We start from the raw sequence: 14,465 nt of genomic DNA, 5'->3' as shown, positions 1-14,465 counted from the left end.
GATTGTGGGTTTTTTCCTTCTGTTTTAAGAGGGCAGCACACTGAACACACATAAAAAGAGCAGATAAAGCAAATCTGTATTCTAACAGCAGGATGTCTTTTCTCTTTTTTCCCTCTGAGGTGATTCACTGGAACTCACCGAAGAAGCTGCGAGTGAAAAACAAGCATGTGGAGTTTTTCCGCAACCTCTACCTGACATTCCTGGAATATGACGGGAATTTGCTGAGACGGGAACTCTTTGGCTGCCCCAGTGAAGCAGATGTGAACAGTGAAAATGTAAGTGGGATGTCTAAGGCCTGATGGTACAAAGGGTGGTTCATACAAAGCACAGGATTTCTGAAGACTTGGAGTTAGTTGTGGGGGTAGTGCAGGGCAGTGGAACTCAGGAGAATTAAAGGCAATGCTCAGATTCCCAGAGTGACACTGTGCAAATCATTTAATCTCTCTGTGCCTCAGTTCCTCACTTGTAAAACCATTGTATTAATCCCATCTTTACCCTGGGTTTTGCTGCTTTGTTTTGTCTACTTTGCCCTTTTAAAATCCCCAACAGAGGTAACATCACAAGCTGAAAATGAGGATTTGGGCTCTTATTCCATTAGGCAATTTTGTAAATCTCACCCTTAAACCTTGTCCTGGTTTCAGCTGGGATAGAGTTAATTTTTTTTCTTTAGTAGCCAGGGTTGTGTTTTGAATTCATTATGGCAGACATGTAATCTTCCAGGAGGTCTTGTTTCTTGTTGTGTATTTGTTCAATATACAGTGATGTCAATTTTGTCTGGTAGATACTAATGCACAAATAATTAAGAAGAAAGGAAAATACCAAGATTTTCCAAGATACTGCTGGTTTAGGTCTGTGAATTTTTGCTGTGCTGTAGACAGAATGAACAAATGCTTCAAGGTACATGTAGGCTGTAAGACTGCCAGTTTTTTCTGTGTATCCCTTAACCAATCAAAGCAGTGTTTATGTGTATCTGCATAAAATTTGCAATCAGAACCTTTCAGACTAAGCAAATCTTTTGAAAACGATTGAAATCAAGGATGTTTACCCACAGATGTGCGTGTATGTGTGTGCCTGTGCATTAGTATATGTAATTCCCAAGTAAAAAACTGTTAACTGAAATGTTTATACCCAGATGTATACCCAGATGAACTCCTTGTGTATAATGTGGTCTCTGGAGATTTGTAGACCAAGTACCAATTTTGCCTACATACTCTGAAAGGAAATAAAAAGGAATCTGTAATGTTTTATTCAGGAAAAATTTTCTAAAAATTTTCTAAAATATGCAATGTTGTCCATATAAAAAGCAATTAAGCAAAGCCAGTATCGTGTACACATTAGCAATTAAGAGGTAATTGACAATATCATCGTTGAGGCTGGCAGTGTTTCCATTTAGCCTGTGGATAAAATGACCACAGGAGATGCCATTCCCGTATTTTTAGATATAGCACTAAGAGATTGGATAGCTATATTTTAACCCAAGGCACAGCTTCCCAGACACTGTGTTTTGCCATCTCATTGTCTTCTGAAAGGAGTGGGGCTAAACTGGGAGAGACAAAGAGGTGAGAGAGAAGGGAGGCAAGTGTAGCACCAGAGCAAAAGCACGTGGAGGGAGAAAGTCCTCTGCAAGAGGCTTTTAGACAGTCAAGAGAACTCAATGTGATAAAAGACCACTGAGAGCCTCACCCTTGGAGACATCAAGATACAAGAGACAGAGTAGAGGGTAGAACAGGAGGAGAAAAGGTGACTGAGACATTAAAAGAAAGACAACAATACACATCTTTGTCACACTTTGAGAATGCAGGTTAAAATTGTACTGAAATCACAATATGTTGTGTGGATTCAAAGAGCATGAATGTAGTCAGAGACTTCTTGCTGTATTTTTCACATCTCTATAAATCCTTAATAAACAGATTTATTCAAACAAGTTCCCAGGGAGCAGTGCAGAGAAAATGCAAGTCCTTGCTGTAAATGGCAGTCCCTAAAGTTTAAAACAGCACATTTTACTGAACTTGTATCTGGCTGACAGACACTGGAAATGACTAACTGTTCAAGCCTGTTTCTTATTCAAGTCAAGTAGAATGCAATATGGTATATGGTATGGCTTGTGTCTGAAAAAGAAATGTAACTCATTCCTCCATTTATAAATCATATATATATATATATATATATATATAAAGATACTGGAAAAGAGTGAGCTAGACATACAAAAATACATGATTCCTAATTTTCCAGTAGACACCAAAAAAGTTAACAGCCTTCAGATGTAGGAAAAAATCCAACTTCAGAAAACTTAAGAGTAATCACAAGAATACATTTGTATTAGTTGCCCTTGATAGAAATTCCCCTCTAAACTTGACTATGTCCTTTTATTGTTGAATATAGTAAGCAAGTTTCAGCTTTGAAGTTATGAGACCCTGAGAACAGGATTATCTTGAAAACTACTCTTGCTCTAACTGCTGTAGCATATAGTGTCACAGGTGTCCTGTTAAATACAGCACATTCCCATGATCTGTTGCAGGATTATCTTCAGAAGCAGAGCATCTTGTAAGGAGGAAACCACTGTCCTTCCTCCCTGTACAAGAATTAGGGGGCATGAAGTGGAAATAGCAAGTTGCAGGTTGAAAACAAAGCCATTTCACTCACAACATGATGAAGCTTTGAGCAGGAGGTAATGTTTCTAAAAGTATACATATCCTCAAAAATTACTCTTCTTGGAAAGCAAATCAATCAGGAGCTTTTAAGCTTTGGTGCTGAAAGTCCTTGAACCACAAGTTGAGGTCCAGGTTGGAGTTCTGAGAAATCCTCTCTGTACCCTTGCCCTGCTTTCGCACTCCCCTAGGTGGCCAGCTCACAACTGGAGAGAGGATACTGGCCCAGGTGAGCCTTCAGTCTGACAAGATGCCCTCATAGGCTTCCATTAGGATTCATAAGCATGTGTGTTACATAAAAGGCTGTAATTTCTATTAAGTTGGGTATCTATGAGGTAGGAATTACTGTTTGAATTACCTTTTCCTATTATTTTTCCTTTTTATCCTGAACTGAGACTGGCATCCCCAAAACACAACAGAGGTTTCTTACACTAGACAGTGTACATGGGTAAAAGGTGCTCCTTCAGCTGCCTGTGCTTCTCTGCACTGTGGAGCAGTGGAAAAAAATGTCAGAGTAGCTCTGCTGTTCATAATTGGAGAGAATTACTTGGGCACTAAATGCACTGAGCCCTGCTGTGGGAGAAGCAGTGGCTTGGTGTCTCACTCACAGTCTGGCTATATCAAAGTATACCCTTAAGGTCTTGTTCCAATATACCAGCCACTGCTTTTCTACAGCTTAATATTTGTAAAACTTGATGTTTTATTTACAATTCAACCTGTAATTAAGGCATTCCATTTGTAATGCAAATATCTGTAGAGCAGGAATAAGAAGTATGGCAGCCAGGCTGATTGTGTTTCTCTAAGGCCCCTTTACACTTCTCATCAGTACAGAGTTGGCCTCAAAATGAATGTAAATTGTGTTTCTTCCCTTTTTAAGGACTCTTAACAGTGCCAGAGAGATGTAAAGGGGCATTAGTTTAAAAGGTAATTGGACCTCACTTTAATCTCTCTCACCCTTCTTCTGTGTATGCATGTGAATGCATGTATGCTTAAATATATATTATGTCTATATGCATTTGGAAGTGCCAGTACTTTTCTAATGTTTGCTATGGAAGTATAACACCACAGAGTGAATTTTAAGTGGTCTGAAGGGCTTCTTCAGGTAATGTACTGCATAGTCCTGATCTAATCAGATGCTAATCTTCAGTTTCACCAAACCAGGGCTGTAACTACATTCCAAAGCATTGCAAATAGGAATGGATAGAACAGGTAGGGCTCAGAAACTGAAATATTGGAGGCAAAAAAACACAGACTGGGATAATTTTTCTGTTTATGTAAAAATGCATATATGTATGTCTACATGTACATGAATGATTCATCTCTTCCTAAAAAATATTCATGCTAAAAGCTCCTCTGTGTGGCAGGAAGAGGCTGGGAGCAGGAGCCTGCCATGTGCTAAGAGTAGCCTAAGTCCCCCTTGTCCAATATGTGCTGGAGTGAGGTCACACAATGCAGACTCTTCAAGTTGGTATTAAAATCATCCCTTTGTCTTCTGTGCACATTCTGGGTAGAAAATTCAGAATATGATCCAAATCCTCCTGTAAACCCAGTTATTGACTTGAGTTGGCCTTAGAGAATGTCCTTAATCACTCCATCCTCCTCATTCTATGCTATTCCCCCTTTCCCACACTTTCTTTCTTATTCTGATGCAATGCAGAAGATTTTTGGGAAATCCAAAAAGGTAAAACTTAAAATAATCTCAAATTTTAATATTTTCTGTTGGCTTTTAATGCTTATATCCAGCATTTTATTTTAAAGGACCTACTGTAAAGCCTAAAATATGTCAACAGGATCTTCCAGCCAATCTCTATAGTTGCTCTATGAGATAGTTATTGTAAGCCTGATTTTAGACCAAGGCACACTCTCAACATTTCAGCAGTCTTACAAAACTTCTTTCCTGCAGACAGCTTCTCACCAGGTACTTCTGCCAAAGCATTAAATCTGAAGGTTAAGTGGAGTGTACCCAGTTAGTGAAGCCTGTGTCCTGGTCCAAGGCCCCAGAGCAAGATCAGTGGGAAGTGTATCTCTGGTTCCACTTAGTTTAAGGAATGGACAGTAGAATCCCATTAGAGAAGACTTTCAGGAAACACAGGAGAAAAAAATGTCTGCAGGTTTTTCTTCTCAAATTTTCAAATCAGCAATACAAAGAAGCAGTGCAAAAAAACTTCAGCTATCCCTTAACAGACTTGTTTAGATGTGTACTTACATACTAAGTATGTTTTTACTTACTTACTTCTTTTCTGCAAACCAAAGATTCTTAATGTGAGCAAAAGGCTGTGCATACCAGCTTAGAGTATCCACCAAAAAAGAGGGAGATTCTAGCAAAGTATCACACAATATAAACACTACTAACAAATTTAGCAATTTCTGAGTGACTAAAAGTAGCATGCAAATGAAGCTTCCAAGTCAGTATCACAGCCCTGAACTTGCAGTCAGACTGATGCTTTGAGTACCCTTTGCTCCTGCTGAATTTCAAGAGTACAGCCTCATTTGTAGAACTGCAATTTAAAGTTAGAATTTTGTGATGTCATAGTCTTTCTCTAGTAATAACAGATGGTAAATGGCAGTTTTGAGGTGAAATCCCGACTCCCCTAGCTGTGCTGTTTCTATTATTGTAACTGTTATTGTTATTAAATGCTGAGCTGGTAGACCATCCTGTTACTTGCCTGAAAGTTGCCATTATGTTGCTTTCAGCTGTTTAAAATACTATGAAGTGGAGGAGCACATGGACTGGGATTTTTTTTTTTTGCATGCTCTTATGCCCTTTTTTCTTTTCTCACATTTTTTTAAACTCGGTGGGAAGCTTGGAGGTTTCCCCACACCAAAAATTCTGATGACATCTTCATGAAAATACTCCGTACTTCAGGGAAGGAGCTAACTTTTGAACAAGGAACTTGTCTTTTGTGAACCTGGTGACAAATTAGAAAAATCATGGCTTACACATTGCCAGTAGTGTTTGCTTTGGCTTCAAGGAGGTTGAGGTCTCTGGGGACTCTTTCTTAGGAGTGTGCATGAGTACATCTGACCAGATTATATATATCCTAGTGATATCCATGCCCAGCAGGGTTGGGCATGCTGCAGGCAGGGGACCTGGACAAAGACTGGTGTTTTTTGTGACTGTTTCCTCTGACTCCTCCATGCCAGGTTCTGACTGGACAGTAGATCTGACAGCAACAACCTGTGTTGGGTCTCTTCTGAGGGATGTCCATTGCCCACAGTGATGTCTGGACGGTAGGGAGGAGAAAAAACACAGATTCACATACAAAAGAAATTAAATCCGGGTCAAAGGCAGGAAGGAAAGAGAGAGTGTTTGTGTCAGGAGAGGAAAGGACAGTTGGGTGCCTGCAGGTATGAGGAGCTGGCAGACTGCTTAAATAGAGAGCATGGGATGAGACACAGGACTGGGGCTGGCTTAGACCCGCAGAACTTCCCACACAAGAGGGAATGGGTCAAAGACTAATCTGGAGCAACAAAAGCAAGGTGACCTACCTGTCAAGACACTGCTGCAAGGGCGTCTGGGAACAGCTCAGCCAAAATGTTTGTCAGGGGTCTGGGGAAAGGAGATGGAAAGGACTACCAAATCTGACATCTGCAGCTAAGATCAAGGGAAGTTGTACTTTATATATACAGAACTGTCTGAGATATGCCATGTGCCTAAAAATTGCATTCTCAGTTGTGCTGAATATTTGCAGTCAGGATAAGCCATCACTTCCATTTAGCAGGAGCATTAGTGGTTTTCACATGCTGCAGCAAAATTCCTCTCGCCAGGTGGGTTTGCTCAGGCACTGTCCTCTTTGTCCTTAGCACAGCTTTGTTTCACAGAAGGCTCAATTTGACCCATAGCAAATGTACAAAATTTTATGGTGTGGGAGGAATAAAGGTTTAATTGACGTGGGATTAGCCTGGCTTTTATTACTGATCATTGGAGAGGCCAGAAGGACTTTATGTAGGTCATCCAAAACAAGACTCAGTGAATGCTTTTTCCTCTCTACATCATCATCTGCTTTGTTTATGCCATGCTAAAGGCAACTGTTAATTCACACACTAAGTGCTAAATGTTGCAATCCAAATTGCCTACTGGTGGGAACTGGGACAACTACACAGGAAAAAATGAAACTGCTGCAGTTCATAACCAGATTTTAGTTACATCCCAGGCTGGTGTCAGTTTTCATTTCAATGGCTAAGATGAGTTGATTTTTTGCTATGAAATTTAACTGTTCACACCTGGGAAAAGGAAAGATGATCTGAAGGTTCTAAGTTTTCATCTAAGCTGCTCAGTTGTTGTGGTGTTAGTGTGATATTGAGCAAGTGACTTAAGCCTTGAGGTGTCACCTCACCTCAACTTTAACACTTGATGAGAGATCCTATATTAGGGCTCATGTCCCCTTCCCCAGAATCTAACTGGCCTCTAGACACATGACATTGTTGGTGGACTTTGATTTTTTTTTTAATATCTAATCTCTCAGAAAATACTTCTAATCTTGGATTTTCAGTTGATCTCATCTGATATGAAGTCCTGGGTTTTGGTGGGAAGTGAATTGTTTTACTGACACAGCAGTTTAGAGAAAAAACTAAGCCAATCACAGATTTGCTTACATTAGGAACAGCCTTAGGAAGGAAGATTCATGAGCAGAAAAACCAGTTTGCCAGTGAAAGGTACATGTGTTGCCATGTATCATATGGGTCTGCCATCTGTCATGGGGACACAAAACACCTCATCTCACAGAAATGTGTTAGACAAGTAGACCTGGAAAATCAAGGCTAAATTATTTCTCTGACCAGCTTAGATTCAAAGATTTCCTGAAATGGAACCTGATCCCCTGCCATAGCTGGTGTCCCAGAGAAATCATTTAGCCCATATTTCTTTATGTATTTATCTCTTTGTTTGGGCATTACACATATCATGGCTGCCATTTTTATTTCTAAACCATGTAGCACCATGATGCTAATGAAGGCATGTGTTGTTTCCCACAACAGAATTTCCTAAGACAATATCTACCTCTGAAAAGAATATATTTTTCAGCTCTGAGAGTGTTTTCTAGGTAACTTTTCCCACATGCTAAGTGGCAAGTAGCCTTAACATTGAAACTCTTCAAGTGCTTCTTATGAGATTACATGCTGTCTCTCTACAGCTGAGAAATCTTTGCTGAGTTAGGCATATCATTATCAATATAATGGATATCCATAATGGAAAAGAAAGTCCATAGTGGATTTTATCAAATCCAGCTGATATTAAGGTCCTTATTTTGATTGTGCACTGTATTTAAGCATCTGTTTGCATAGATCTGTCAGCATTCCCATTATAAACACATCTTTTTCAAGAATACATAGTGTGGGAGCAAACTTCAAACCAAGCTAAGAGTTCTTTGTCTTTAAATAATGGATCTACATAATATGTGTGGTGTAGAAAAGATTATATTAGAGAAATTTTATGTTCTCTCCTTCACCTCCATCACCAACTTTATGATTTGGTGAGTTTCACCATTAAAAAGGTGAGATTCCTAAGAAGCTGTGTCTCCTCCTCTTCTCCCACTCAGGGTTCAATAGTGCACAAAGCCATAATTTAGCTCTAAATATTATTCTTGAACTCATAATTAAGTATTTATAGCCTCTTAGCTTTCAACCCAAAAGCAATCTGATAATTATTCAGTGACTGCCTGCTTAGTAATTGCTGTGCAGTTAAAATCTTCTGGCCTGGTCATTTGTACATTCAGAAGGATAGTGCGGTACCCCTAAAATGTGCATTGCTGTTGTTTTAACAATTTAAATTTTAATCATCTCCTTAATAATTCTGTTAAGGGTACACTGTCCCTCTTCAAGAAAGAAACAGAAAGATACGATATGCTTTCTAGTCATTGCTAGAAATATTGAGTTTAATTCAAATATTATATGAATGTGATTTCAAAAATAGAGTACAGGCTCAGCTGAATGATGATTTGTAAAGCAGAAAGAATGAAACTCCGAGGATACGTAAAAGAGCTCCTGATTTCTATTCCACCTGAAAGAGGTCTTGATATCAATAGTAGTTTTGCCTGAGTAAAGATTTGTCGAAATTCAGGCTCTCATCTTTCTAAAAGCAGTCCCTCTTGAGGGGTGTTTTAAGATCTGTGCAGAACAATAGCAGAGAAGAGTGACAGCCTGATCCAAAACTCATCGAAATCAAAGTAGGTATTTCCATTATTCAGAAGAAGATTATAGAGTGATGTACAGGAAAATATCAGGAATTATTCCATCAGCCTTCACAGGAAAACATTCAGTTGTAAGTATTACTGTGGATGGCAACCATTATGCTTATAGTTCCAAGAACAACAGCTCTTCTTAACACAGAACAAAAAATACCTACTTTTTCCTTTTTTTTTCTTCTTGAAGATGGTGAAACTATTACCTTAATCATTCTGAGCAGGACAAAAAGATGTCTATAATTCAATAATCTTTTTAATGAAAGAGTTTTGAGGTACACTGTGATTTTTATCAAAATTCGTAAAACTCCTGAATAAAGGGTATTTTTCTCATCTGCTGATGAATATTTTACTAATAGACTATTGTTCTTACAGGATGCTTTTAAGAAGTCAGATATTAAAATGATACCTTTATTAGTAACCTACATTTTAGAGCAATAGATACTGAACTCAGTTTGTAACTCACATGTTAAAACCATAAAAAAAATTTCATCTTCATAACATTTTACTGCAGGCATGACTGGTTTTTTTCCTTTTAAATTAATGCATTTTCAATGTCCTACCTAGATGATTGGCTTTAAAATCATGGAATCATATAATGAATAGTTTGATTCATTGTAGAATCAAACTATAGAAATAGAATAGTTTGATTTGGAAGGGACCTTCCAATGGTCATCTAGTCCAACCCCAAAAATAATTAGTTTGGGAATGGGATTAGTCATCTACATAGACATTAGGTCAATTTTTTACTTCTACCTTTCGCCAGGGCTAAACTTTTATTCTCTTAAAGCTACACATCCCAAGAGACTTGGGATCAGATTGCTTTGAGATGCCCATTTTGAGTTTGAAAAGGCTTGGTTTTCAAGGGAGCCAGGAAGTTATCTATCATCCTCCAGATTTTTCAAAGTAGGTATCCAGAAGCATAAATCCCATTTAAAGTGTAGGCTTACTTCTGCCAGCTGTGCAGTGGAAAGAACATAAATCTCGAGAGAAGGAGTAATGATCAGTTAAAGACGTGCTGGTAATGGCAGCTACTGTTGTCCAGCAAAGGAGCAGACTGGGAATCTCTCAGTGCTGAATCTGCTGCTGGGTGTTGTCTAGTGGAGAATGTTTGTGTGAAGCATTGCTTCTAGTAAGGATGAAATTATGCATTGCATTGGAACATTAACTCTGAAACTTGGTGATTATTCAAGCTGTGATTGGTCATTGTTTCATTGCTAGTCTGGATCTTGAAAGTATGTAATACAGGTACTATATAGAATATATAGACCATAATACAGTGTCCTGTCTGCATTATGAATTTACTCCCAAGCCCTTCCTTCTAATCTCTTGTACAGTAACAGGAGGCTCAGGAAAACCCTTCTACTCTGTATATACCACTTCCATTCTTTGTTGCATCATTCTGCAAGTTCTCAGCTTCCTGATTCTCTCTGTTTTGCAACAATAATTACCAGAAATGATGTATACATCCACCCTTTCCTTGCAGCTCCAGAAGCAGCTGTCTGAGCTGGACGAGGATGACTTGTGCTATGAATTCCGGCGGGAGCGCTTCACCGTCCATCGCACACATCTGTATTTTCTGCATTACGAGTACGAGCCTGCTTCAGACAACACCGATGTGACGCTGGTGGCACAGCTGTCAATGGACAGGTAGGCAACACCTCTTGTTCATCCAGGAGTGAGACAGGTTTTATTACAGGGAAATCTGACTATGGAATGCTTTGCAGAGAGAAAAAATGCACATCCATAGAAACCTAGATGTTGTATGTGCAGTGCACACACTGTGCTGCGCTCTGCATGAGTGGAGCTCATGAGAGGATGACTTCTGGAGCTGCAGGAGTTGTTGCTTATTGGGATTGTCAGGCTTTATTAGTTCATGGAGTTTTGCAGCAACTTAGAAAAAACAGATGTTTGTAATAGAATTAGGCAAGCAGTTGTAGCTGACCCAAGTTTTTGCATGATTTTCTGCACTAGAGGATGTTAGTTTTGCTTTCATTGGCATTTTCCTTGCAGAAAATTTCAAATAGTGATTTTTGTTACAGTAAGAATCAAAACAAAATATTATAGTTTCAAATTAGGAAGTTGAAAATTATACTTTTTTTTTTTAACTGTGCTAATGTGAAATAAAAAATCTCCGTCTGAGTAGAGTCATTGCGTCTTTATCCAAATGTTAATTTTCAGAAGAACATTTGAGCTTTTAGTTCTGACATGAAATGGAATTTAACTAGTATTTCATTTGGGGGAAAAAAAATCCATTTCCTGACAAGTTCCACCTGTACCTTTCTGATTCCCACCATTACAATTAGTTGTCATTTTTTAGAAGCTTAAAAGCGCAGTCTGGGTCAGCCAGCTTAGTAAAATTTTGTAATTGTCAGTTCTCTTTTTTCCTCCAGCTTCTCAGTTCAAATCTAGTCCAAACTTTGTAGTTACTGCTATCAGAGTGGGTTACAAAACAAACCAGAACTCTTTAAGTATTACACAGAAATTGATCATTTCCTTCAGCATAGCACATACAGGATATAACATGGCATGTGAATAACACCACTGCTGCACTAGTAGAAGGCCAGCAGTTTTCCAGGAGGGTTACAGGAATTGAGATGAACAAAACATGTACAGCCTGTTTTTAAAATAAGCAGAAATTAATAAGGGGTTATCTGTTCCACTGGTGCCTCAGCACTGCACATTGTGTTATGATTTGCTGTGCACATCAGTGTCTGTTCTATTGATTTTTAATTGAGGAAACATCTCTTAACTGTACACAAACCTTTGAGTAAAAAAATAAAGAAATAAATTAAGCCAGACTCTGAGTGAGGGCCACAGTAAATTAATAAAGCTGGTGTGTGCACATGGTATATTTCCCCCCCCTAGAATTTAATTTAAAGGAATGAGCTGGGGCTCAGTGCGGATTCACTGGCACTGATGCAAAGTCTGAGCATCTGTTTCCCTTTCTGGATCCTCACTGGGGCACATGTTTTTATTGATAGACAGAACCACACATTTTTATTCAGGAAGAACAGCCATCCTGGAACTGTGCAGGAAAAATCTTCCCTACTTCACTGGTGTGTTGCTATAAATTATTGATTTGAGTTGGAAGTACTTTCTTTCAGCTGAGATCAATAAATAATATCCTACCAAAGAACTGCTTAGCTGCTTTGTTTTCTTTCACATCTTTCAGTTACTGCCTTATCTTTTTTCATTTTCTTTAAACCACTTTTATTAAACTCCTCCAGCACAACTGTAGACATTTAAGAATAGTGTCTCAGATGTAAGATGTCATGAACAATGTACATAAACAATGTGCTGTACACTACATTCCTGAATTATTCTTTGAAATGATTATTGGAGATGAGGAAAAGCAAAAAAACAACTCCCAGCAGCTCCCCTAGTCCTGTTGGAGGTGAGATTGACATGACTGTCATGACAGGCATGGTTTGCCTGTCCTATAGGCCTGAGGGAGGGAAGAGAGGGATGCATTTTGCAAAACAGCATTATTGTCTTTAGATGGAAGCTTTGAGACAGGCGTCATTCAGGGTTGCTCATTACTGGGTAATTGTCATCTTTTGCAGTGATGACATTTCCTTGAATAATGGCTTGGTTGCCTCACTGTGATTTTCATGCACATGTTTTGGCTAGGCAGGCTTTTTAAAGGCTCAGTATATACCTGGGGTTCAGAAATCAGAGTAGGAATTAAAAAAATGTGAGATCAGAATGGGGAAAAGGAAAGACACTGCTTGAAATCTGAGCGAGAATGAGTTGGAAATCAGTTGAGTATTCTTAAGAAAAATAAAAATAAAGAATCTCACAAAAAATTGAATTACAGCGAAATTCACTTTGCTGAACAGACCTTTAAAAAAATTACCAACTAAATTATGATCTCATTATTATGCAGTACAGCAGTACATTTGTTTTCTCCAGAGTCCTTAAGAGAATGCATTCCTCAGACCACTTAAAAAAACCTGAATAAGTTGGTAATGTTGTGCTCAGAAACTCAGAATTCTAAGTTTTTTGTTCAAAGGAGACTTAGCAATTTACAGAGAGCAGATTATGAAGAATCACCTAGCAGTCACTGTATCATATTTGTGGAAGTAGAGCCTGTCAATGAGAACAACACAGTAAAATGGAGGATTCTGAAAGGTGCTAAGGTGTCAGCTGGGAATTTGTACCACTAAAACCCAGTTTCCTCTTCAGTGTCATGAAAAGCTTTGCATTATCAGGTGTGCTGTTTAAATAAGTTATATGTGCCATTAGTCCACTGCATGGAGTCCTTAAAAGGCATTTTGCTGCATTTTTAACTAGGCAAGTTTTCCATTTTTAAAACAATGCCCTAAATTTGAGTGCTGACAGATTGGAGTCTCCTGATTAACAGATTTGTACTATGTTGGTAAAAGGCAAAAAAAGGGTTTTTTCCCTATGTATTATTTGTGTAATCAAAATTCTAGACCCTTTACATACCTTTTAGATAGTTTTATATTGATTTGTGTTTCAAATTCAGCTGTATGTTTCAGGCTGATAATAGTCTTTATTTCAATAACAGATAAAAAGAGAATGATGTTCCAAGTGTAAACTAGTAAGGTAATATCTCATATCTAAAAAAAAATGATTATATCATCTTGGTATCACCTCAATCATTCAGAAATGTGGGAAAATGCCATTAATGTTAAGTCAGACTGTGTGTTTACTGGTATGAGTATATCATTCCTTTATTTTGCAAGTCTTAGGGAGATAATAGGAAGGAGAAATTATTTTCTCAGATTATGATAATGCAGAAAACTTTTCCTGCTTTTTGTATAAATATTAATAGGAAAAAATCAGTAATGTGGATTTGGAACAGAGTGAAGATAATAATTTTGCACCCTCTACTCTTCCCAGTTTTTATAGAATATCTGGCTAGGCTGCATAGATTATTTCCCTTCATATTAAATCAAGAGGCTATGTAATCAGTCCTTGCTGTGTTTTTGGGTGACACGTCTCAATCTCTAGGCAATAAATTACCCAAAGTGCTTAAATGATTTTGACTAAGTTGGGTTTGATTTATGTTTGCGTATGAAATCTTTTCTTGTCATTTTCATCAATAGTATTGTGACTGCTGGAATTTTTTTAAAATATACATCAATACAACCTGTTCAAAATGATTTAATGAAATTTGAGGTAGTGCTAAACATATACAAGTTAGTACTTTCAGTGATGGTTTTGTCTGAAATGTTCTTTTGATATTCCACAGCAATGCCATGTTTGTCCTCTACTATTTTTAGTACTATTTACTATTAGTACTCCCTACTAATAGTAAATCCCATTTCTATCAATGTGTCATCCTTTTGTCCTTTTCCCTGACAGCGAGTCTTCTTCTAATGAGCATGTTCACCTAAGTCAGTATCCCCTTGACCTGTTTCTTTTAACAGCCTTTAAGAACTGACTAACTGCCTTGCAAAAATTTGGGGAAGATTTTTCTAAACAGGAGGTAAAACAATCTGTCACCTCTGAACTCCACAAACTTATTGAAGAGCATTGTAGAGTGTTAACTGTGTGGAAATAGCTTGACCTGAAATGTGAATTGGGCACTAGACAGTGTTGAAGTTTATGAGCCCCCTATCCTGTAAGTAGATCCACATGAACAGATCCCTGCAGCTGCTCAAAGCTC

General features: G+C 38.2%; 1 protein-coding gene across 2 annotated transcripts in view; it reads left to right on the top strand.

The window, feature by feature from the left end:
- The window catches only part of LARGE1 (LARGE xylosyl- and glucuronyltransferase 1), a 263,862-nt gene that overhangs the window by 228,809 nt on the left and 20,588 nt on the right, over nt 1-14,465 (top strand). For both annotated transcript variants that reach the window (XM_056515824.1, XM_056515817.1), the window contains 2 exons: nt 120-275; nt 10,314-10,477. In XM_056515824.1, the coding sequence (XP_056371799.1) occupies nt 120-275; nt 10,314-10,477 (320 nt within the window). The remainder of the gene's footprint in view (nt 1-119; nt 276-10,313; nt 10,478-14,465) is intronic.

Source organism: Oenanthe melanoleuca, chromosome 1A (genome assembly GCF_029582105.1).
Source record: "Oenanthe melanoleuca isolate GR-GAL-2019-014 chromosome 1A, OMel1.0, whole genome shotgun sequence".
NCBI lineage: Eukaryota > Metazoa > Chordata > Aves > Passeriformes > Muscicapidae > Oenanthe > Oenanthe melanoleuca.
The sequence above is the reverse complement of the archived record's forward strand: the minus strand, read 5'-3'. Positions and strand labels throughout refer to the sequence as shown.